This window comes from Conger conger, chromosome 1, assembly GCF_963514075.1.
Source record: "Conger conger chromosome 1, fConCon1.1, whole genome shotgun sequence".
NCBI classification, from domain to species: Eukaryota; Metazoa; Chordata; class Actinopteri; order Anguilliformes; family Congridae; genus Conger; species Conger conger.
Genome location: NC_083760.1, coordinates 45,622,395 through 45,640,894, shown reverse-complemented (window position 1 = coordinate 45,640,894; position 18,500 = coordinate 45,622,395). Strand labels below are relative to the sequence as shown.

The 18,500-nt window shown below is 40.2% G+C and overlaps 1 protein-coding gene across 4 annotated transcripts; it reads left to right on the top strand.

Moving 5' to 3' along the window:
* The first annotated feature begins 722 nt into the window (after positions 1–722).
* Positions 723–16,810, top strand: pcmtl (l-isoaspartyl protein carboxyl methyltransferase, like). 4 transcript variants are annotated; one of them, XM_061240553.1, is made up of 9 exons: positions 723–762; positions 1,164–1,294; positions 7,560–7,664; positions 9,863–9,894; positions 10,930–11,038; positions 12,093–12,209; positions 12,986–13,071; positions 13,990–14,159; positions 15,156–16,810. In XM_061240553.1, exons 2-9 carry the CDS (start codon positions 1,177–1,179, stop codon positions 15,181–15,183), a joined length of 765 nt encoding a protein of 254 aa, XP_061096537.1. In that variant the 5' UTR covers positions 723–762; positions 1,164–1,176; the 3' UTR covers positions 15,184–16,810. The 4 variants fall into 4 exon arrangements, with proteins under 4 accessions (XP_061096537.1, XP_061096559.1, XP_061096544.1 ...); XM_061240575.1 differs by having other exon boundaries at positions 15,125–16,810; XM_061240560.1 differs by lacking the exon at positions 723–762 and adding an exon at positions 773–984.
* The last annotated feature ends 1,690 nt before the right edge of the window (positions 16,811–18,500 follow it).

The following is an 18,500-nucleotide window of genomic DNA, read 5'->3' as shown; positions in this document are numbered from 1 at the left end:
CAAACAAAACATCCTAATACACAAGTAAATATCACAGGTAAAGACAACAATTAAGGTTTACAGGGAGGTAGGGAGGAACAGGGAGAGGTTCAGCTTGAAGAGGTGCGTCTTCAGTCTGTGCTTGAAGATGACCTCAATAACATATTTACATATTTCCAGTGTTTCTTTGAAAACAATGTACAATAATTAATCCCAAATATTACAAACTGTCCTAAATAATGCCTCTTAAAATGTTGTCTTCACTACTTGCAGATGATAATCCAATATGTGTAAAGCCCTGCGTTGGGGAAAGCTCTGTGCAAGCTTAGCTTAGCTGGTGTGCCCAGTTGCACAGCCAAACATTACCATGGAATGAAAATATCAAGCCTTTTTCCTTGACTAGGCCAAAATTTCATAGGATACCAAGGCCAAATAAGCAACACAAGGGCATCGGGACCTAAAAGTACATTCACAATAAAAGTACTAAGTGCATTTTCAGCCAATTTACCCTCTTTACCCTGAGATGGAATGTCCAACAATCATTTTTGTGTGTATTCCAGTTTAAGTGTAGGGTGCACTGTGTGTTACAGTCTGAGGACATATAGGCATGAGTTTTAAGTTTTAACAATCATAATTATTCTGATTGTTTTTCACCTAGCACTCATTGCATCAAATGCCCCTGAAAATCGACTGTTTTGAATATATATGTATTTACGCTTTTATTATGAAACTTAGTGGCGACAGTCCACCAAAGCTGAATTCTTGTTGGGTCTGGAGGCGTCGGTAGGTTTTGGTGGCCTCAGTAATGGAGCCACGTTTTAATTTGTTATTTGACTTGGCTTTCAGAAGAAAAACGAAAAACGTCTTATTTAAGCGTATCAGTTCAGTTCTAGATTTTCTTATAAGCTAACTTGTTTTCTATGCACACTTTAATTAGCATCTAAACTAGCCTTAGCAGACTTAGAAGCTAACTTACTAGCCTTGGTTGATTTTAAAGAACTAAAGGTAACTTATGCACATTATCTTGCTAACACAGACGTAGCAGGTAGCTGTCAATGTGCACGAGGGTAAACAAGCAAAACTTATGTTTCGTTCGCTTGCTATGTCTTCTGCTAGCTTCCTTTGATGTTGTAAAAATGTCGCTTTTTAGCTAATTTTCTCATGTTTGTCAATGTTACTATCAGCCTGGTTCGGGAGATGCAAGCTACGGCTAGGTTGGTTGCAGTGGCCTTCCCTATGGGTGTGCTGCTTTCCAGAACGATGGCGTGGATCCACAGCGGCAAGACAAATTCAGAACTTATCGGTAGACTGCGTGGTAAGGAATATATTCGAACTTTTAACACATAAAATGTCATGTTTGTTTGGTTCAAGGTTTTTAATTTGTAGCAGTGGTGGTGTCACCTATTAGAATATTACTATCTGATATTTACTGTACCAAAAGTAATTTTATAATATTAAAATTCTCAGAATTTTGAAATGTATTATTACATTACACTTGAAGAAAACAAGTTTAGAATTTAAAGAACCAAATCAGTTTTTCCTTCCCTCCTTGCTTCCTCCCTTCCTTCCCTACTGTAACAACCCAGTCATTACTTGTCATAAAATGTGCTATTCATCTTCAAAAGAAGTAGTTTTTCAAAATTGCAATATGCTGTATAGCCTTTCAATGACCGCTGAGGCAGGTAGAGGTGTGTTCAGCTTCACAGACAGCCTGCACACAGACGGGAAGGATTTTAGCAAGTCCATGCGATCTGCTTAAGCGTTATGGAACGAGAACCGTTGGTATATGTAGGGCGGCTTGTAGCGTAGTGGTTAAGGTACATGACTGCGACCCGCAAGGTTGGTGGTTCGATCCCTAGTGTAGCCATATTAAAATTCGCACAGCCGTTGGGCCCCTGAGCAAGGCCTGCTCCTGGGGAGGATTGGACCTGGATAAGACCGTCTGCGAAATGCCATTAATGTAATGTATATTGTGGATATTGGCGCAGCTAGCGGGGTGGTTAGGCATGACATGAAGCGGAGCCACAATATACCACTGGTTCATTACATTACATTACATTATTGGAATTTGGCAGACGCTCTTATCCAGAGCGATGTACAGTTGATTAGACCAAGCAGGAGACAATCCTCCCCTGGAGCAATGCAGGGTTAAGGGCCCAACGGCTGTGCGGATCTTATTGTGGCTACACTGGGATTTGAACGCCCAACCTTGCCTGTCCCAATCATTTACCTTAACCACTACCCTACAGGTTCGATTTCCATAATGCTGTTATTCAGGTTACCAGATTTATCTTTCAAAATTTCACAAGAGAAAGACAAGACAAACTTTAAATGAATGTATTTTTAATGGAACAATGTTTTATGCTAAATGTATTCTTCCGCTGAACAGTAGTTTATTGGTTGGTAAGCAATGGTATTGCGAACATTCCACTATCTAAGCAAAGGTACTAACATTATAACTAACGTTACTAGCAATAATGCATTCCCATTGCACTAAAGTTAGCTAAGCAACGCTATAGCAATTATATATCCCCACTGCATTAACGTTAGCTAGCTAGCTTGCTAGTTTATGTTACACCAGACAACATTGACACACAAGTAATTTGTCTTTGTTGTAGATGTTTATCTGGACACTGCCAAATAACTCATAACGTCATTATGAGTCATTATTTGCTTCAGCGGGGTTTGATGGTCTTGCTGGTATTTCGACCCAAGCCAAATAGCAAGTGAATCCGGAGTGGATCTGTGGTCGTACCGGCTGGCATCCGGCCAGAATCAGGGAAATCCGACCCAGAGTCTCTTGCTTGCCTTAGTTGCATTTTTCCCAAATCTCCAAGAAGAATGGACACTTTAAAATAACAATTTTTGTTTTACATTGGTAGGCTACTAGGCGTGATGACGATAACGTTACGTTAATTTCAGTTACAAATCAGATAACGGTGATCTACAAAAGCAGAGTAATATTAAAGGGACAATAGGTAAGATTTTTGTGTTAAAACATTGTTGCAAGACTATTTCCTATCATTTCCTATCGTTGAAAAAGGCTCAGTGAGATGTTGACTCACCCTCTGCCTGTGTTTATAGTCCTTAAATTCTGGTTTCAAAATATACAATTGACGGGCCATCACTCTATACCAAAACATTTCACAGCTGTACAGTATTTCAAGCTCATTGGTTGAAAAATGGTTCTAATTTCCACAGCTAATGGCGTGGGGGCTTATTCAGATTGTTTGAGTGTAGCTGCCCAAATTGCACTGAAACTCTGTATACTGTTGCTTATTATCCAAGCGAAGACTACATATCTAGTCATAAAACAACACCAGTTTGCTATTAGTAGCAACAAGTAAATTAGCCATAGTTAGCTTGACGAATTTGCAAATATCCAAAAGGAACATAGTAGCATTGTTGCACACGCGTTGTGTCTCTGGTGGTAATTTGTAAATTTGTTAAGCTAACTAATGGCTAATTTGCTTGTTGAAAAAGTGATGACAGAAACAGTGAAACCTGTGAAGAAAAACCCCAAAACATCAGTCAGTGACATCATAAATAATCTCCACAGGGCAGGGGTGAAGGTATCTCAATTAACCGTTCGAAGAAGACTTAGAGAGCAGGTCTATAGAGGCCACAAAACCACTCATCAAGTAAGAATAAGAATCCAAGATAACAATTTGTAAAGAAGTACAGAAATGAGCCACTAAACTTCTGGAACAAAGTTTTATGGACTGTTGAGACCAAGATTAACCTTTACCAAAATGATGTAAAGTGTAGAGAAAGAAGGCATCTGCTCATGATCTAAAACATACAAGCTCATCTTTGAAGCTAGGTGGAGGAAGTGTCATGGCTGCTTCTGGAGTGGGCTAACTCTTTATTGGTGATGTAACTCATGACGGTAGCAGCAGGATGAATTCAGAAGTCTACAAAAACATTCTCCCTGCCAATTTACAGGGAAATGTGTCCAAACTAATTGGGAGGAACTTCACCAAGCAGCAAGAGAATGACCCAAAACACACTGCCAACACAACAAAGGACTTCATTAGGGAGAAAAAGTGGAAGGTTTTAGACTGACCAAGTCAATCACCATACATTAATCCATTTGAGCATGAATTTCACCTCCTGAATAGGAAAAAAAAAAGTTTAACTGAAAGAGGCTGCAGTAAAATCCTGGAAAAGCATCACAAAAAAAATAAAAAATAAATACAAATGCAACAGTTTGGTGATGTCAATGGGTTGCAGGCTTGATGCAGTTATTGCAAGCTAGGGATATGCTACCAAATATGAAGTGTTATTTACTTCCATTTACTTACCTCTTACTTCTATTATCTTCTCCCTTATTTCAAACTTGGAATTGATGTCATTCAGTGCTCTTGCCAACACATCAAATGTATCCAAACCTCTCAGTTGTTTACAGGCTATGTCTGCTGAGCATCTTTTGAGACTGTCAGGGTCAATCCAATGGGCAGTAACACCAGTGAAGCTCCGCCATCTGACAGACCAGCAGTCGGTGGTGGTGGCGATATGGTCAACGCCCCTCATGGCCTCAGTCACTGCCTTCTTCATTCCCTTGGAGTCATCATCAGTCATGGAGCGCAGGGTCAGCTGTGACATCATATTTGCATGAGGCAGCCGTTCCTTGACAAAATCTCTAAATGGTTCAACAACCCAGAACGGTTGGATATTCCCTCCAGCAGTGTAAAATAGAAGTTACCTGAGGAAATATTCGGCTGGCAGGTTATAACAGTAGGAGTGTTTCAGGATTATGGACATTTCTTCAAGAGTTTGGCGTTGAATTAATTCAGATAAAACTCTGTTGTATTATGTACACACATTATATCTGTGATTCGAATGTAATCGACAATATTAGCTAGCCATCACGTTAGCCAGATATCTGAACAGGCTTAATGCTAATTCTAATCAATAAATAACATTATTGTTGCAGCTTCACAGGATTAATCTTAATTTTCCTCAATGTGTTTCTTGAGGTTGGACGGGGAATTTTTAAATGCCAATATTTCCATATCTTTGGGTAAGCATAAGATGCACTTTCACTTCATCATGAGAGACCTTTTTTTGCAAATATGGCCAGGGGTGTTCGCCTTCGTCACCACCATCGTTTGTCACCGGAGTAGCAGGTGGCACGGCTATTTCTGCTTCCATCATGAAATCAGTCTCATCGCCAAGTGGAATTCTACTCATGTAGTCGCTAGCATCTGACATGCCTGGGCAAACTTAACTGCGGCTTTGAGAGCACTTGTTTGCCGATAAACGTGATTAAACAATGATCTAACTTGCAAGCTAGGACCTCTGATTTGCGAAACCTGCTTGCTTGCAGTCTCTGTTCCAACATGATTAGGCTACCAAATAATGAAGATGCTTAGGGGAAATGTATTGGAGTAAGAGTATACATTTTATTTAGTGTAGTGGAGCAAAAGTGAAATTTGACAGAACTATAAAAACTCAAGTAAAGTACAGATACTTCAACAAATACTTACGTACTGTAACAGAGTATTATTATTTTGTTACATTGTGTCGAGGACCCGGCCCTAGGCCCCCCTGATGAGAGATTGACGGGGGATGGGTTAGGAAGGAATGCATTGTTAACCCCTCGCACACGCCATCGAGGTGGTAGTAAGAACGCCCGTAAGAAGAAAAATATGTGGTTCAGAGATAATGAGCAGCCATACTTGTCAGTAGAGGAGTCTGAAGTCGGGGGACTTAGATTTAGGGTTTTAAGGAGCAAGGTTAAAGTTCTGACTGAGAATACCCCAACCCTACAGGGGAGGGGCACAATGCCTGGCTAAAGAAAAAAAGAAAAGGAAAACGGAAGGGATGTCAATACTGAAAGAAGATTAAGAGGCTTCAAGGGCCTTCCTGATTATAGCACAAATAATTTATCGGATAGATTCAAAGGACTGACTATAGAAGAGTTGGAGGATGATTTACACTCAGCTATTGGCTGGACGATCCCCCTGTAGATCCCTTAAGGCGCCGCGGAGAGGGGCACCTGAAGAGTATGTTGAGATGGTGGAGGGCACTAACTTCTGGCTTGTATGAAGTCAAAGTTTGGAGAGAGTCCAAGGAGAGATTATGACAGGGAGACAAATAACAGTGATGAATATGTTCATTAAAAAAGTTGCATAAGAGATAAATGTCTTTCCACTCGGTATACTGGGGACATTTCTTATCAAAAAAGGTACACTTATACGAGCTAAGAATATATAAGGAATAAGCTTTTAGACCTTAGGATAGCATCTTAGAATTTTGCTTCAGAAGATATCTTTGGGCTGTTGAAGAGAGAGCAACGCAGGACAGCTGTAGTCAAGCTGGAGTGGCGCGCTCCCTCTGCGCGCCACTCCAGGATATGGATATGGAGAGAGGAGTGACGTACGCGGTGCGGACTCAGCCCAAGAGTTGTGGCAGCGGGACTGATGTCACATCCCTCATCATACAGAAAAGCTGGTGAAAGAGTTAAAGGGCTTTTACAACATGCTTGGAGCCGTGAACTGCACCTGGAGGCCAACAGACAGGATGTGGGGTTCCTCCACGCTACAGAACACCTTCCTGCTGGACCCACGCAAGAACCTGAAGCCTCCCCCCCTAACCACAGTGTCAGTGAGGAGAGGCATATGCTGCGGCTGCACTGCAAAACCCCCGACGTGTTCGAAGACATACCAGTGCACATCCCATACAACAGGCAGGAGAAGTACGAAGTGCAAAGTCACGTCTTTCGAAAGTCTGGGTCCTGATCCTGCCCCAGATTCCCAAACCAATGCAGCTGTTCAAAGAGCTCATCAACAGCAAGGAGGAGGGATCAAATCCCGCAGAAAATAAGATGACTATATTTAGGGCATGGGTGGTAATTATAATCTATATTACTTGTAAAAGTAGGAAAAGTAGTACATAGAAGTAATACATTTTAAGTTTCCTTTCATTTTTATGTCTTTTATTTTTTAGTAAGATACTATATACGATATAAATAAGTAGTAGACTTTAGGGGTGTTCGTACCCATTGTATTAATGGAAGTTCAGTAGCTTTTATCTCCGTGAAGGGGGAGCCATAAGATAAGGTAAAGGCCAAAGAGGATGATGGGTATTTGAGGGGTGTACCTTGATTTTTAAACATCATGGTGGAAAGGTAAATTAGAAAGAGCTAAAGGGGTATATGTAACTTGCATGTGATCAGCAAACTGAAAAGATGATATTTACACTGTAATCTGTATAACTCTATTCTTTTGATTGATTATAATAAAGTATATCTTACTATAATCATATGTGATAAAGATTCTTTAGAGGAATACATTGAATACAGGACATCGAATATCAGATTTGCATCACACCCTTCACTTCGAGACTGGGCTGGAAGTTCAGTAGAACTTACCAGGGCTCCAGGACGTTCGGAGTACTTGAGTTCGTCCCCGAGACACCTCCTCGTGGGGTACTGCTCGTGGGAACGTGAGGTCTGAGCTCGGCAAGGGGTCCGTGGCTCATGACAATTGCACCACTGATTTGTAGGTTCTTTTTACAAATTATTTTTACAAATTATTTTTACTTAACATTACATGCATTATTTCTCTCTTTCAAAGACCATGGCGTGATCAAATCTGATCGTGTGTTTGATGCCATGCTGGCCACCGACCGAGGGATGTATTCCAAGGACTACCCATATGTAGATTCACCACAGTCCATAGGTAAATACAAATACATGTTGCTCTTGAGTGGGGTGTGATTAATGCCTGGGTTGGCTCCATGTAGGTGTGCTGGTTTACCTCTTGTTGCATATCAAGGATGATCAGCGTTGCCAGATGCGACAAGATTGATTGGATTATTTATGGCAGATCCAGGGTCAGTTTTTCCCAAGTACATTATCGACATAGAGGTCATAACATGAATTATCAGGCTGGAATCTAAATCAGTTCTGCGCCATTTCACTATTACGAAGAAAAAACTATTGCATGTCAAACTTATCGTACATTTAGAATGATTGATTGTGCAAAGGGCTAAATTACTGAGCAAATACAATAATTATCGTACATCTGGCAACGCTAACAAGGATGGAGCAACCTGTTTAAAAGGAAGGTGAACTGGATGTAAATGGGGTGGAAACCACGCCCCCGGTGCAACCCATTCGCTAGCCGGTGGGGTTTTTGTGCCAACCCATAGTAATCACATGTTTTGCATTTATATTGCAAGTTAATATGCAATGTAATATTTCCTCATTACTGACTCGTTAATAGGGTAATATCCCACTTACTTTGGCAGCTAACTTGGCAAAGTAATGTTGTTGTGGGCAATTTATTTTTAGTTTAGAAACAAATGTGTTAATTGAAATGCAATGAGAACGGGAGAAAAATATAATAGTGACTACCTCACCATTGCTGAAAGGAAATTAAATGTTAGGCTATTAACTAATGTTAGCTGGCAGAATAATAGTAAGCAATTTATTGAAATTTGACGCTGTAATCCAGACTTCAGTGCCATGCAGCTGAACGGAGCCCTGAACTGAACTGAAGCATATATTGACCTCAAAATTTTGTTGAAGCATAGAAAGACCTATACGAAAATAAGGCACACCCACCTCACACATCTCGGCCAACCAGAATGCTGTATTGGTGGTCGGTTATTTTTCACTGCCTTGCTACAAGAACAGATCGAACCGGTGGAATACCGCATCAAATGTCTATAAGTTGTGTACTATTATTAGCTGACATTAGTTAATAGCCTAACATTTTATTTCCTTTCAGTGATGGTGGATGCAGTTGGCTTTTAGTTGCAGCAGGCAATTTTAGGCTGCTTTTTACTCCACAACATTATTTTGTTTCCTGTGCCCATTGCGTTTCAATTAATACATTTGTTTCTAAACTAAAAATAAATTGTCCATAACTACATTACTTTGGCAAGTTAGCCATGGTATAAGTGAGATAATACTTTATGAATTGGTGATAAATAATTGCCCCTCAGGGTGGTAAACGGTGGTAAATGGCCCTGTAGAAGCCATTTGACTAATTATTTCTAGTAGGTTATTGTAGTTGTATAGTTTGATTATCTTTGGGCACTAGGGGGCACACCTTAAGCACTATAGGAGAGGCTGTAATTGGTTAACCAAATGCACCTGTCGGAGACACACTTTAATCAGGCAATATAGGTAGTGCTGGAGAAGGGGGGCGGTATGCATGTGGCTGGGAGAACATATGGTTTTTACCAGCAGCAGACAAAGCCAGCAGCAGCAGAATACAAGACATGTATGTTTGTTCATATGGATTATTTTGGAGTAAACAACCAAAAAAGCCAAACTGGTTTGGAACTGACTTTATTGCTGCGTACAACCTGTTTTCGACCATGTGCATCAAATGGCATAAAAGGAAGTAAGTTAGTCAAACAGAGTGCCACTACAGGCCCCAAAACTTTGCATCGGGCCGTAGCACCACCCTGACGGGTAATTATTTCCTCATAACTGGCTCGTTCATTTTACCTTAATACAGCATAATCCCTTACGTATTACCTATCCACTTTTTTTGTTTTGTGCTCTAAAGCACTCAAAAGTTTATATTATGAAACAGGATTGCTGAGCTAGCTGAGCTAGCTGGATAAATTCACAGAACCCTTCCAAAACTAGAACATTGACTGAAGTATCCAGCTAACTCAGTAATCCTGATTCATGCTATGCCCCCAGATGTTGGAGGATTTGGTCCATATGATCTTCTTCCTGTTACAAAGTATCTCTCTCTCTCTCTCTCTCTCTCTCTCTCTCTCTCTCTCTCTCTCTCTCTCTCTCTCTCTCTCTCTCTCTCTCTCTCTCTCTCTCTCTCTCTCTCTCTCTCTCTCTCTCTCTCTCTCTCTCTCTCTCTCTCTCTCTCTCTCTCTCTCTCTCTCTCTCTCTCTCTCTCAGGATACAAGGCCACAATCAGTGCTCCACACATGGTGAGTGCTGCAGCAGCAACCTGAGGCAACTCAACTTTCAGAAAACAATGCGCTGAGCTGCCTTAGGTCTACCAAGTTAAGGCCATACAATGCGCTGAGCTACCTTAGGTCTACCAGGTTAAGGTCATACAATGCGCTGAGCTACCTTAGGTCTACCAAGTTAAGGTCATACAGTGTGCTGAGCTGCCTTAGGTCTACCAAGTTAAGGCCATACAATGCGCTGAGCTACCTTAGGTCTACCAGGTTAAGGTCATACAATGCGCTGAGCTACCTTAGGTCTACCAAGTTAAGGTCATACAGTGTGCTGAGCTGCCTTAGGTCTACCAAGTTAAGGCCATACAATGCGCTGAGCTACCTTAGGTCTACCAGGTTAAGGTCATACAGTGCGCTGAGCTGCCTTAGGTCTACCAAGTTAAGGCCATACAATGCACTGAGCTACCTTAGGTCTACCAAGTTAAGGTCATACAGTGTGCTGAGCTGCCTTAGGTCTACCAAGTTAAGGCCATACAATGCGCTGAGCTACCTTAGGTCTACCAGGTTAAGGTCATACAATGCGCTGAGCTACCTTAGGTCTACCAAGTTAAGGTCATACAGTGTGCTGAGCTGCCTTAGGTCTACCAAGTTAAGGCCATACAATGCGCTGAGCTACCTTAGGTCTACCAGGTTAAGGTCATACAAGCGCTGAGCTACCTTAGGTCTACCAAGTTAAGGTCATACAGTGTGCTGAGCTGCCTTAGGTCTACCAAGTTAAGGCCATACAATGCGCTGAGCTACCTTAGGTCTACCAAGTTAAGGCCACAGCTGTCACATACTGGTTGCATGTGTTTGGTGATTCCAGGATTAGCAGTACTTAATTTAGACACTATAAATATGGGACCTGGCCTCTGGTTGGTTAGGTTTGGAAATCTTACTACCTGAGGTCACCATCATCTAGGTGCATAAATCCTTTTATATATGACTTCAGCAGCTCAGGCCTGGTGTAATTGCTGCTGTACTATGAGAAAATCTAAGGATTAACATGTCTCTTATGTACAGCATGCCCATGCCTTGGAGGTCTTGAGTGACAGGCTTACAGAGGGGGCCTCTGCGCTGGATGTGGGTTCAGGCAGTGGCTATCTGACTGCTTGCTTTGCAAGAATGGTAGGTCCACATATGGATGAAACCAGATTATACTTTTTCCAGTGGTACTCCAGAATCTCTACAACACCAGGAAAAAGGTTTGCGGTAGACTGAACAAAATGTTAAAATCCCAATGGTATTCCCAAAGATGGGCACAATTGTCCCCAAAACCTCTCCAAATGCCACCCGACCTCTCCAAATTTGAACATTGTGTGTATGTTTGTCTGAACAGGTAGACACGCATGCACACACAAGCATGTGTGCAGGCAGTGCGCTCTACAAAAACACAGTTGATTTTACTGTGCTGACCTCTCACACCTTAGACCCGTCCAGTGTGGTAAAAACCTGCCAGGAGTTTTCTACCACTGGCATAGCTCATGGTTTCATAGAGGTGCACAAGCCTCTGTGCTGCAACAGCCCACACAGAACAACTTACATTTACAATTACAATTTACATTTACATCATTTACAAAAATTTGAAATGTGAAATCATGAAGCATTTATCACTATTGCAGTGTCCTCTGCAAGCATTTGTTGATAAAGGAACAAATATATGCCCCATATATACCAAAAACGTATATATGGGGCAACATATAGCTCAGGAGGTCACCTGGCAGTTGCAGAGTTGCCAGTTCAATCCCCCGCCCTGGGTGTCCCTGAGCACCTAACCACCAATCGCTCCTGATGAGCTGGTTGGTGCCTTTCATGGCAGCCTATCAACATTGTTGTGTTTGTATGTGTTCATTGTAAAGCAGTTTGGATAAAATGCTTTAGAAATGCCACCCATTTGCCATATACTGAGTTTCTAAGCAGCGGCCAATGTCACGATGGCTTAGACCAATGGAAATACTTATACTTATGTTAAAATGCAGTAATTCTCAAAGAATACATAAGTGGGCTCATCTTGAGTCTCTTTGGGCTCATCTTGAGTACAGCTCTTCAGACACTTCTGAGACCAAATTATCTATTTCGTTTAGTTTTGTTGAACATTTGTTTCATCTTGTTTACAGTTGATGCATAATATTGTGAAGGTGCAATATTTTCTTGTGTATTTATCTCTGGCTCTCCTTCATAGGTAGGTCCCACTGGGAGAGTGGTAGGTATTGAGCACATAGATGAACTGGTACAGGAATCCCTCCGGAACATCCGGGCTGATGACCCAGAGCTTCTCACCTCGGGACGCATTAAAATGGTTGGTGAGTTTTCCGCCTTGATCAAGGGCCTGTAGCTGATCTGAGTTGATGTATGTCTATGATGCATCAGCATTAGATTTAATTTCATAAAAATGTATTACAAATTGCAGCCAGAAGAGAACAGACCCAACAACATCATATAAATGATTAAATCCATTAGACAAACAAAACACAAATAAACACACTGAAAATAGACTGCAAGGGCAATCAAAAGCCTAGAACCAAGACTAGATACTGAAAACTAGCTGTGCTAAGGAAGTGACACATGAGCGACATTGGCTCAGGTGGAAAGAGCAGTCGTCTGGCAGTCGGAGGGTTGGCGGTTTCATCACGGCGATCAAAGTTTGTTGAAGTGTCCCCCTCCCAAATGCTCCTGACGAGCTGGTTGGTGCCTCGCATGGTAGCCAATCACTGTTGGTGTGTGAGCCTGTGTGCGAATGAGAAGCATCAATTGTACAGTGCTTTGGATAAAGGCGCTATATAAATGCCAACCATTTACCATTTACATGACTAATCAGAAACAACTGAGAAGCCCATTGTCTTAATTACTTTTCACCCCTAAAATCCTAAAATGACAGTTTGCACTTCGACCTCATATTCAGTGTTTAATTTCGAACCTACTGGTGTACAGAACCAAAAGAACAGAAATTGTACCACTCTCCAAATATTTGAGGGCTGTACTGTATATCACTCAATATGCCAAAAAATAATATGAATACACCCTTGATGCTGAAAATATTTCTAAAAGTGCGGTCTTGAGCATTTCTTTTATTCCTCAGTGGGTGATGGACGGCTGGGTTTTCCAGATGGAGCACCTTACGACGCCATCCATGTGGGGGCTGCAGCACCAACACTTCCCAAAGCTGTAAGAAATGCACCTGGGTCCAGCTATTTGCTGTCTGGTTTTGCTTTTGGGGATAAAGAGGTTGTCCAATTAATTGGCCTTGTATAATGCTGCATGATAACAAAACCGTGTTATGTTCTATTCTATTACAGGGGCACTTTAATTCTTAGCAACTTACAACCTGAACACGTGCATAGATCAATGATCTAAGAGTAGTATTTGTACTCTATAACATTGTCCAAGCCCTAGATGATAAACACTGTGCCACCCTTTTTATTGACCTTCCCAAGGCCTTTGATACATTTACAGTTGAAGTTGGTTTTGCCTCTTCAGTAGGAAATGTTAAAATTATCTTTCCAATAGAACCCATTGTGTATTTGTGGATGTCCCCTTTTCTGGAAATAGCACAAGGTGTCCGCATGGCTCCTGGGTCCTGTGTTTTGTATTTTAATCAATAATCTTTCTTGTGTTTTAAACAACTCTAGTTGTAATGTCCACTTCAATACACATGGCACAACTCTATTGCTGCGCCCCCACCCTTGTTCAAGCATTTTATAAGGCTTTTAATTATATTCTGTCTGCACTTTTGGATCTGCACCAAAATGTTTTATGTTTAATTACCACTTTTGATGTGGTGAAAGTATCTTCCTATAAATACCGTGGAATCTGGCTTCATGATTAGCTTTGTTTTAAATTGCATATTCATGAACAAATTAAACTGAGAATACAGTTAGGCTTTTATTTTAGTGATACGTCTTTTAGCTTTAAGAGGAAACTCATCGTTACTTTTCTTTTTACCTGTTCTATACTATGGAGACACACTATATATGCATGCTTCCTCTACTACTTTACATGTGTTCGGTACAGTTTATGGGAAACCCATCATGGGTAAACATGGGTTTACATCAGTTTCTTTGTGCCCCCCACTACCTTTCCCAGCTCCTGGCCCAGCTGAAACCTGGAGGGAGGCTGGTGCTACCCGTGGGCCCAGAAGGGGGCACCCAGGTTCTGGAACAGTATGATCGGCAGAGTGACGGCACCTTCTCCAGGAAGTCTCTCATGGGTGTAGTCTACGTCCCCCTCACCGACAAACAGCGGCAATGGCCCAGGTGTGGTGGTTCTGCCTCATTCCCATTGAATTAAACACATCAAATTAGAGTGTTCATCCTTAATTCTATGCTAGTAGATTAAAGAGTAAACCATTCATTAGTGTTTTTCTCGTGTATTGATTACTCCACACCATTTGAACCAGAGTCAGATCCTTGCAGATTTTGAACAATACACTTAAGGATTTAGAGGTGCATGGAGTTAAATGCAGGCCTTTTTTCAGATTCTCATTTGACTTACAACATGTCAACCTAAAGTGAGAATGGGACCTTAACCAGAAAAGTCTAAGCTTTGGTTAGAGGATTACAAACATTTGTGCGTTGTAATCAAGAGTATTGTTCCTGTATTCATGCATTATGATGAGTCGTCAATTTGAATGAGGAAGTGCATGCAAACACAGTGGATGTCACCTGAAGGATCACTTCCTCCACATCTTTTCAAAATGTTTGGTGTGCAAAATGCTCTTTCCATTTACTTGTGGCCTGGAAAAAGTCCAAATCAGTTTTTTAGGTAGTCCCTTTTAGCCAATCAGCCAAAAACATCAGCTCAATCTGAATCATTCCACATCCGTAAATGTCATACCTCAAACCTGGACTTACTCCTAAACATAAATGCCTTCAAACCTCATCCAGTCTACGTTATTCCTCATAGCATTCCTCTTCATGCTTCAAGCAACCTGTCCTCATTCTTAAAACTTAAACACATTCAAACCTCAACTAGTCCCTCATTAAAAATGCCTTCTTACCTCAGCAAGGAAGCAAGTGAATGGAAAACCCTTTTTTTCTTTTTTGCACACCAAACATTTTGAAAAGAGAACATAATCCAGATATCAAAATGACTAACCCTCTTTATTCTTTAACCCAGAATTTTTTTTTGAACACTAAAATGTCAATTATACCTACATTGGTATAATACATTGTCAATTCTCTGCCTGCATCTGTCAGTAATGCCATGTCTCTCTCCCCAGAGGCGAGCTCTGACTGTTATTACCCCTGCAGGAGTGAGCGCTGGTGTTGCAGCTCGTGAGTCCCTGACTTCCAGGAGAAGCACATCACTCCCATTTCAACCTTCAGTCCAGAGGAGCACAATATTTGCAAGCTCTAAGCTGAAGTTTGCTTTACAATAATATTAAAGAGAATCTCTCTTATGGCTGTAGGTATTATCAGACCAATTAATCAGGTTGGTTAAGATGTATTTCTTTCATGATGCATTTTATGTTGCCTTTTTATTGGCTCACATTGTAATGTTGAACATACTGAAGCCATATTATTTGGGGTTTTTATTTTATTCAGGAATTCTTTGAACTTTTTGAAAAAGATAAAAACTGAAAACATTCTTAAGCTATAGAACATTGAGATATTTTTAGTAAAAACGTAAGACATTTTTTCAGTCACCTTGCTAGATTATATAAAAGTGTGTTGGCTGATAAACCTGATCTGTCAGTGGAATTTACAAAATAAATCCTTCCATTGATATGCTTCTAAGATTCTCATCAAAGGAACATTCTTCAGCAGTTTTGTGTATAACCAAATTGGGAAGTTAGTGGTGTGTTCAAAGCACTTGTGCGTCAGCAGAGTGCGATTGTATTGTATGGATGGTATTTAATATGTAATTTGTGAGCTTGTAATTCTACCTTTCCCTAATATGGGAGTGAGCATTTTATATTTTTACAGTTTGTATGAAATTCTATTAAATGTGAGCCAATTAATGTTAATTCTATATGTTTGTTAATATATAATGTATATTAAAAATAATATATTAAGCTCCTACTTTTCATGTGAACTTACACATTTATTAAGAAAATCTGTGCTGCTTTGGTTTGTAATGTCCCCTGCATGCATGTGGCTGGTGCAACCAGTTGACTACTTAACTGATTGGCAATTATGTTCAACCAAAAATAAGAAAAGGTGGATGTTTCTGCAGCTTTGGTTTAAGAAGACTCCCTTTTTAGAGTTGTACGTTTATGTGTTTTTTGGACTTTGGTTTGGTGGCAATTTTTCTTAAGGTTATGGTCCATTGTAGTTCCCCATGAGATGTTGGGGAGGTTTGGCTGTAACAACTTAGGATTCTTACCTTGAAAAAAGTATAAAATAACCATGCTAAGATATACATACTATAAGATTCTCTGGCTTTTGCTAAATGTGTGCTCCTTTACCTATAATTGTTATTCTAAAATGTATTTGGGATGTTTCTGGGCATGGCAATCTTTTCTAACAGAGCATTTGTAGCTAGTTAGCTACTGCAATGGAGGAGGTGAAGAAGCATAAGTACAGCAAAGTGAAACCACAAGCCAACAGAACTCATTCAAAAGCACAAGAGTAAACCTGGTCAAAATGGATATACAGTGTAAAACAGCAAAATGGATTTGAAATCTAAAAACGGGTGAGTGGGTCAGGTAGAGTAGGGGCATCTGATTGTAAACACAGGACCACAAATGCATTGTATTCCTTTTAATACCACTGTTTATAGATGGCTAGTATACGATTCCTAATTATGTCAATATATACATATAGATTTTGTTGATCACAGCATGTTAACATAAGAACATATTATTGTCACTCATTCTCTCTCATACTCAAGCAATTATTACCAGAATGTGATCAGTATGATTGAAATACATTCATTTAGTGCTTATAAAATATTTGCTGTTGTATGACTTGGTTTGTGAATTTTTTGGGACCTGTCACATTTTTAATTTGCAGTGTGTCGATCTAAACAACTGATGCACAAATAACCTGCCCTAGTTGGTTAGCTTAATTTTAAACCATTTACTGTATGTGTGTATCACACATTGTGACACACCCCTGGGCGGACAGAAGAGATGGACACAGGGAGGTAGCGAGAATGGTCACAGGTCCCTTCCTATTTCAGGTCACAGGAGCGGGGAAGGGAGAGAGAGCGAGAGCGAACTATAAATAAACAAAAAGGCATTGTTATGCATGCTAGCTATAAAAGCAATACCTTTGGTTGAGAAGTAATCCTGCCTTATATTTTAATACCCACGTGTAGAACTTTACATTTAGTTTTTCATTTTCCAGGTTTCCGCCCACTTCTGGATTCTGTCTTTGTTTTGTATCTTCTGCAAATTGCTGAACTAAAATTACTGAAACTAAATTACTTTCAATGCCCATGTCTAGGTCATTTTGTGTCCTTTCCCGTAGCCAATTCCGAATCCACTTCAAAATGGCTCCTACAATTCCTACTGTCCTCATTTTGATAATGAGTTTGTCATGTGGTACCTTATCGAATGCTTTTTGGAAATCTAGGTATACAATATCATAAGCCCTGCTATCATCAAAACACTTGGTAGCTTCCTCAAAGAATGCCAAAAGGTTTGTCAGGCATGACCTACCATTTCGAAAACAATGCTGGCTATCCCTTAGAATGTTATTCTTTTCAAGAAATAATTTCAGTTTGTCCCTAATTATAGATTCCAGTACGTACAAGTGATACAAGTTAGATTGACAGGCCTGTATTTCCTAGATCGGTATGGTCCCCTGTCTTATATATTGGTATTATATTACCGTGTTTCCATTCATGTCTCCAGTTTCTAAGGACTGTCTGAAAATACTTGCCAGTGGTTTAAAAATGATCTCACTGAACATTGACAGTATTGAGTATGCCTTCTGGCCTACTAGTAACCTCCTCCCTGGTAAAACACTAAAAAAAGTAGCCATTTAAGGCCTCCGCAATATCTTTATTCTTATACAGCAATTCTCCTTTGTTATTCTTAATGCACCTCTTTAATGTGGAGATTGTTTGAATGTAAAGTGCAAAGACATGCAGGTTAGGGACTACAGACGAAAACGTTGATGTGGAAACTGAAAAAGTTTAATGTGCACTGTCCCTGATAAATAAAATAACTAACTAACCAACCAAAAATGAACTATCTGTAATACAGCATGTTCAAAGCAGCTTGCACCCCATCACTGTGATGCACTTCCCATAAAACTATAAGGAAAAACTATACTATACTCCCAAAAATATAGTTTTTCCTATCTCCGGTCAATGACAAAGGATATAAATACAGTGATAATACAGATTCATTATGCTTAATTTCTGCGCAGTTTATGGTTGCTCTAATCAAGCTGATCGGGAGAGAGACAAGTCATTTTTTGTTTGCCAAAGTTTATTACCCACCAGGGATAAGAAAATTGAAGGTTGTCAACAGAAAGAAGATCAAGCTGGATTTTCTATTTAAATAGGCAAGATCTTAAACCAGAAAAAATGGTATATATATGTTTGTTCGGATCACTTTGTCACTGGTAAGCTTACTTTTAATACGTTCTATCATATAATTCATTTATATACCTAACCAGTGAGCTGAAAAATCTCAAGGACCA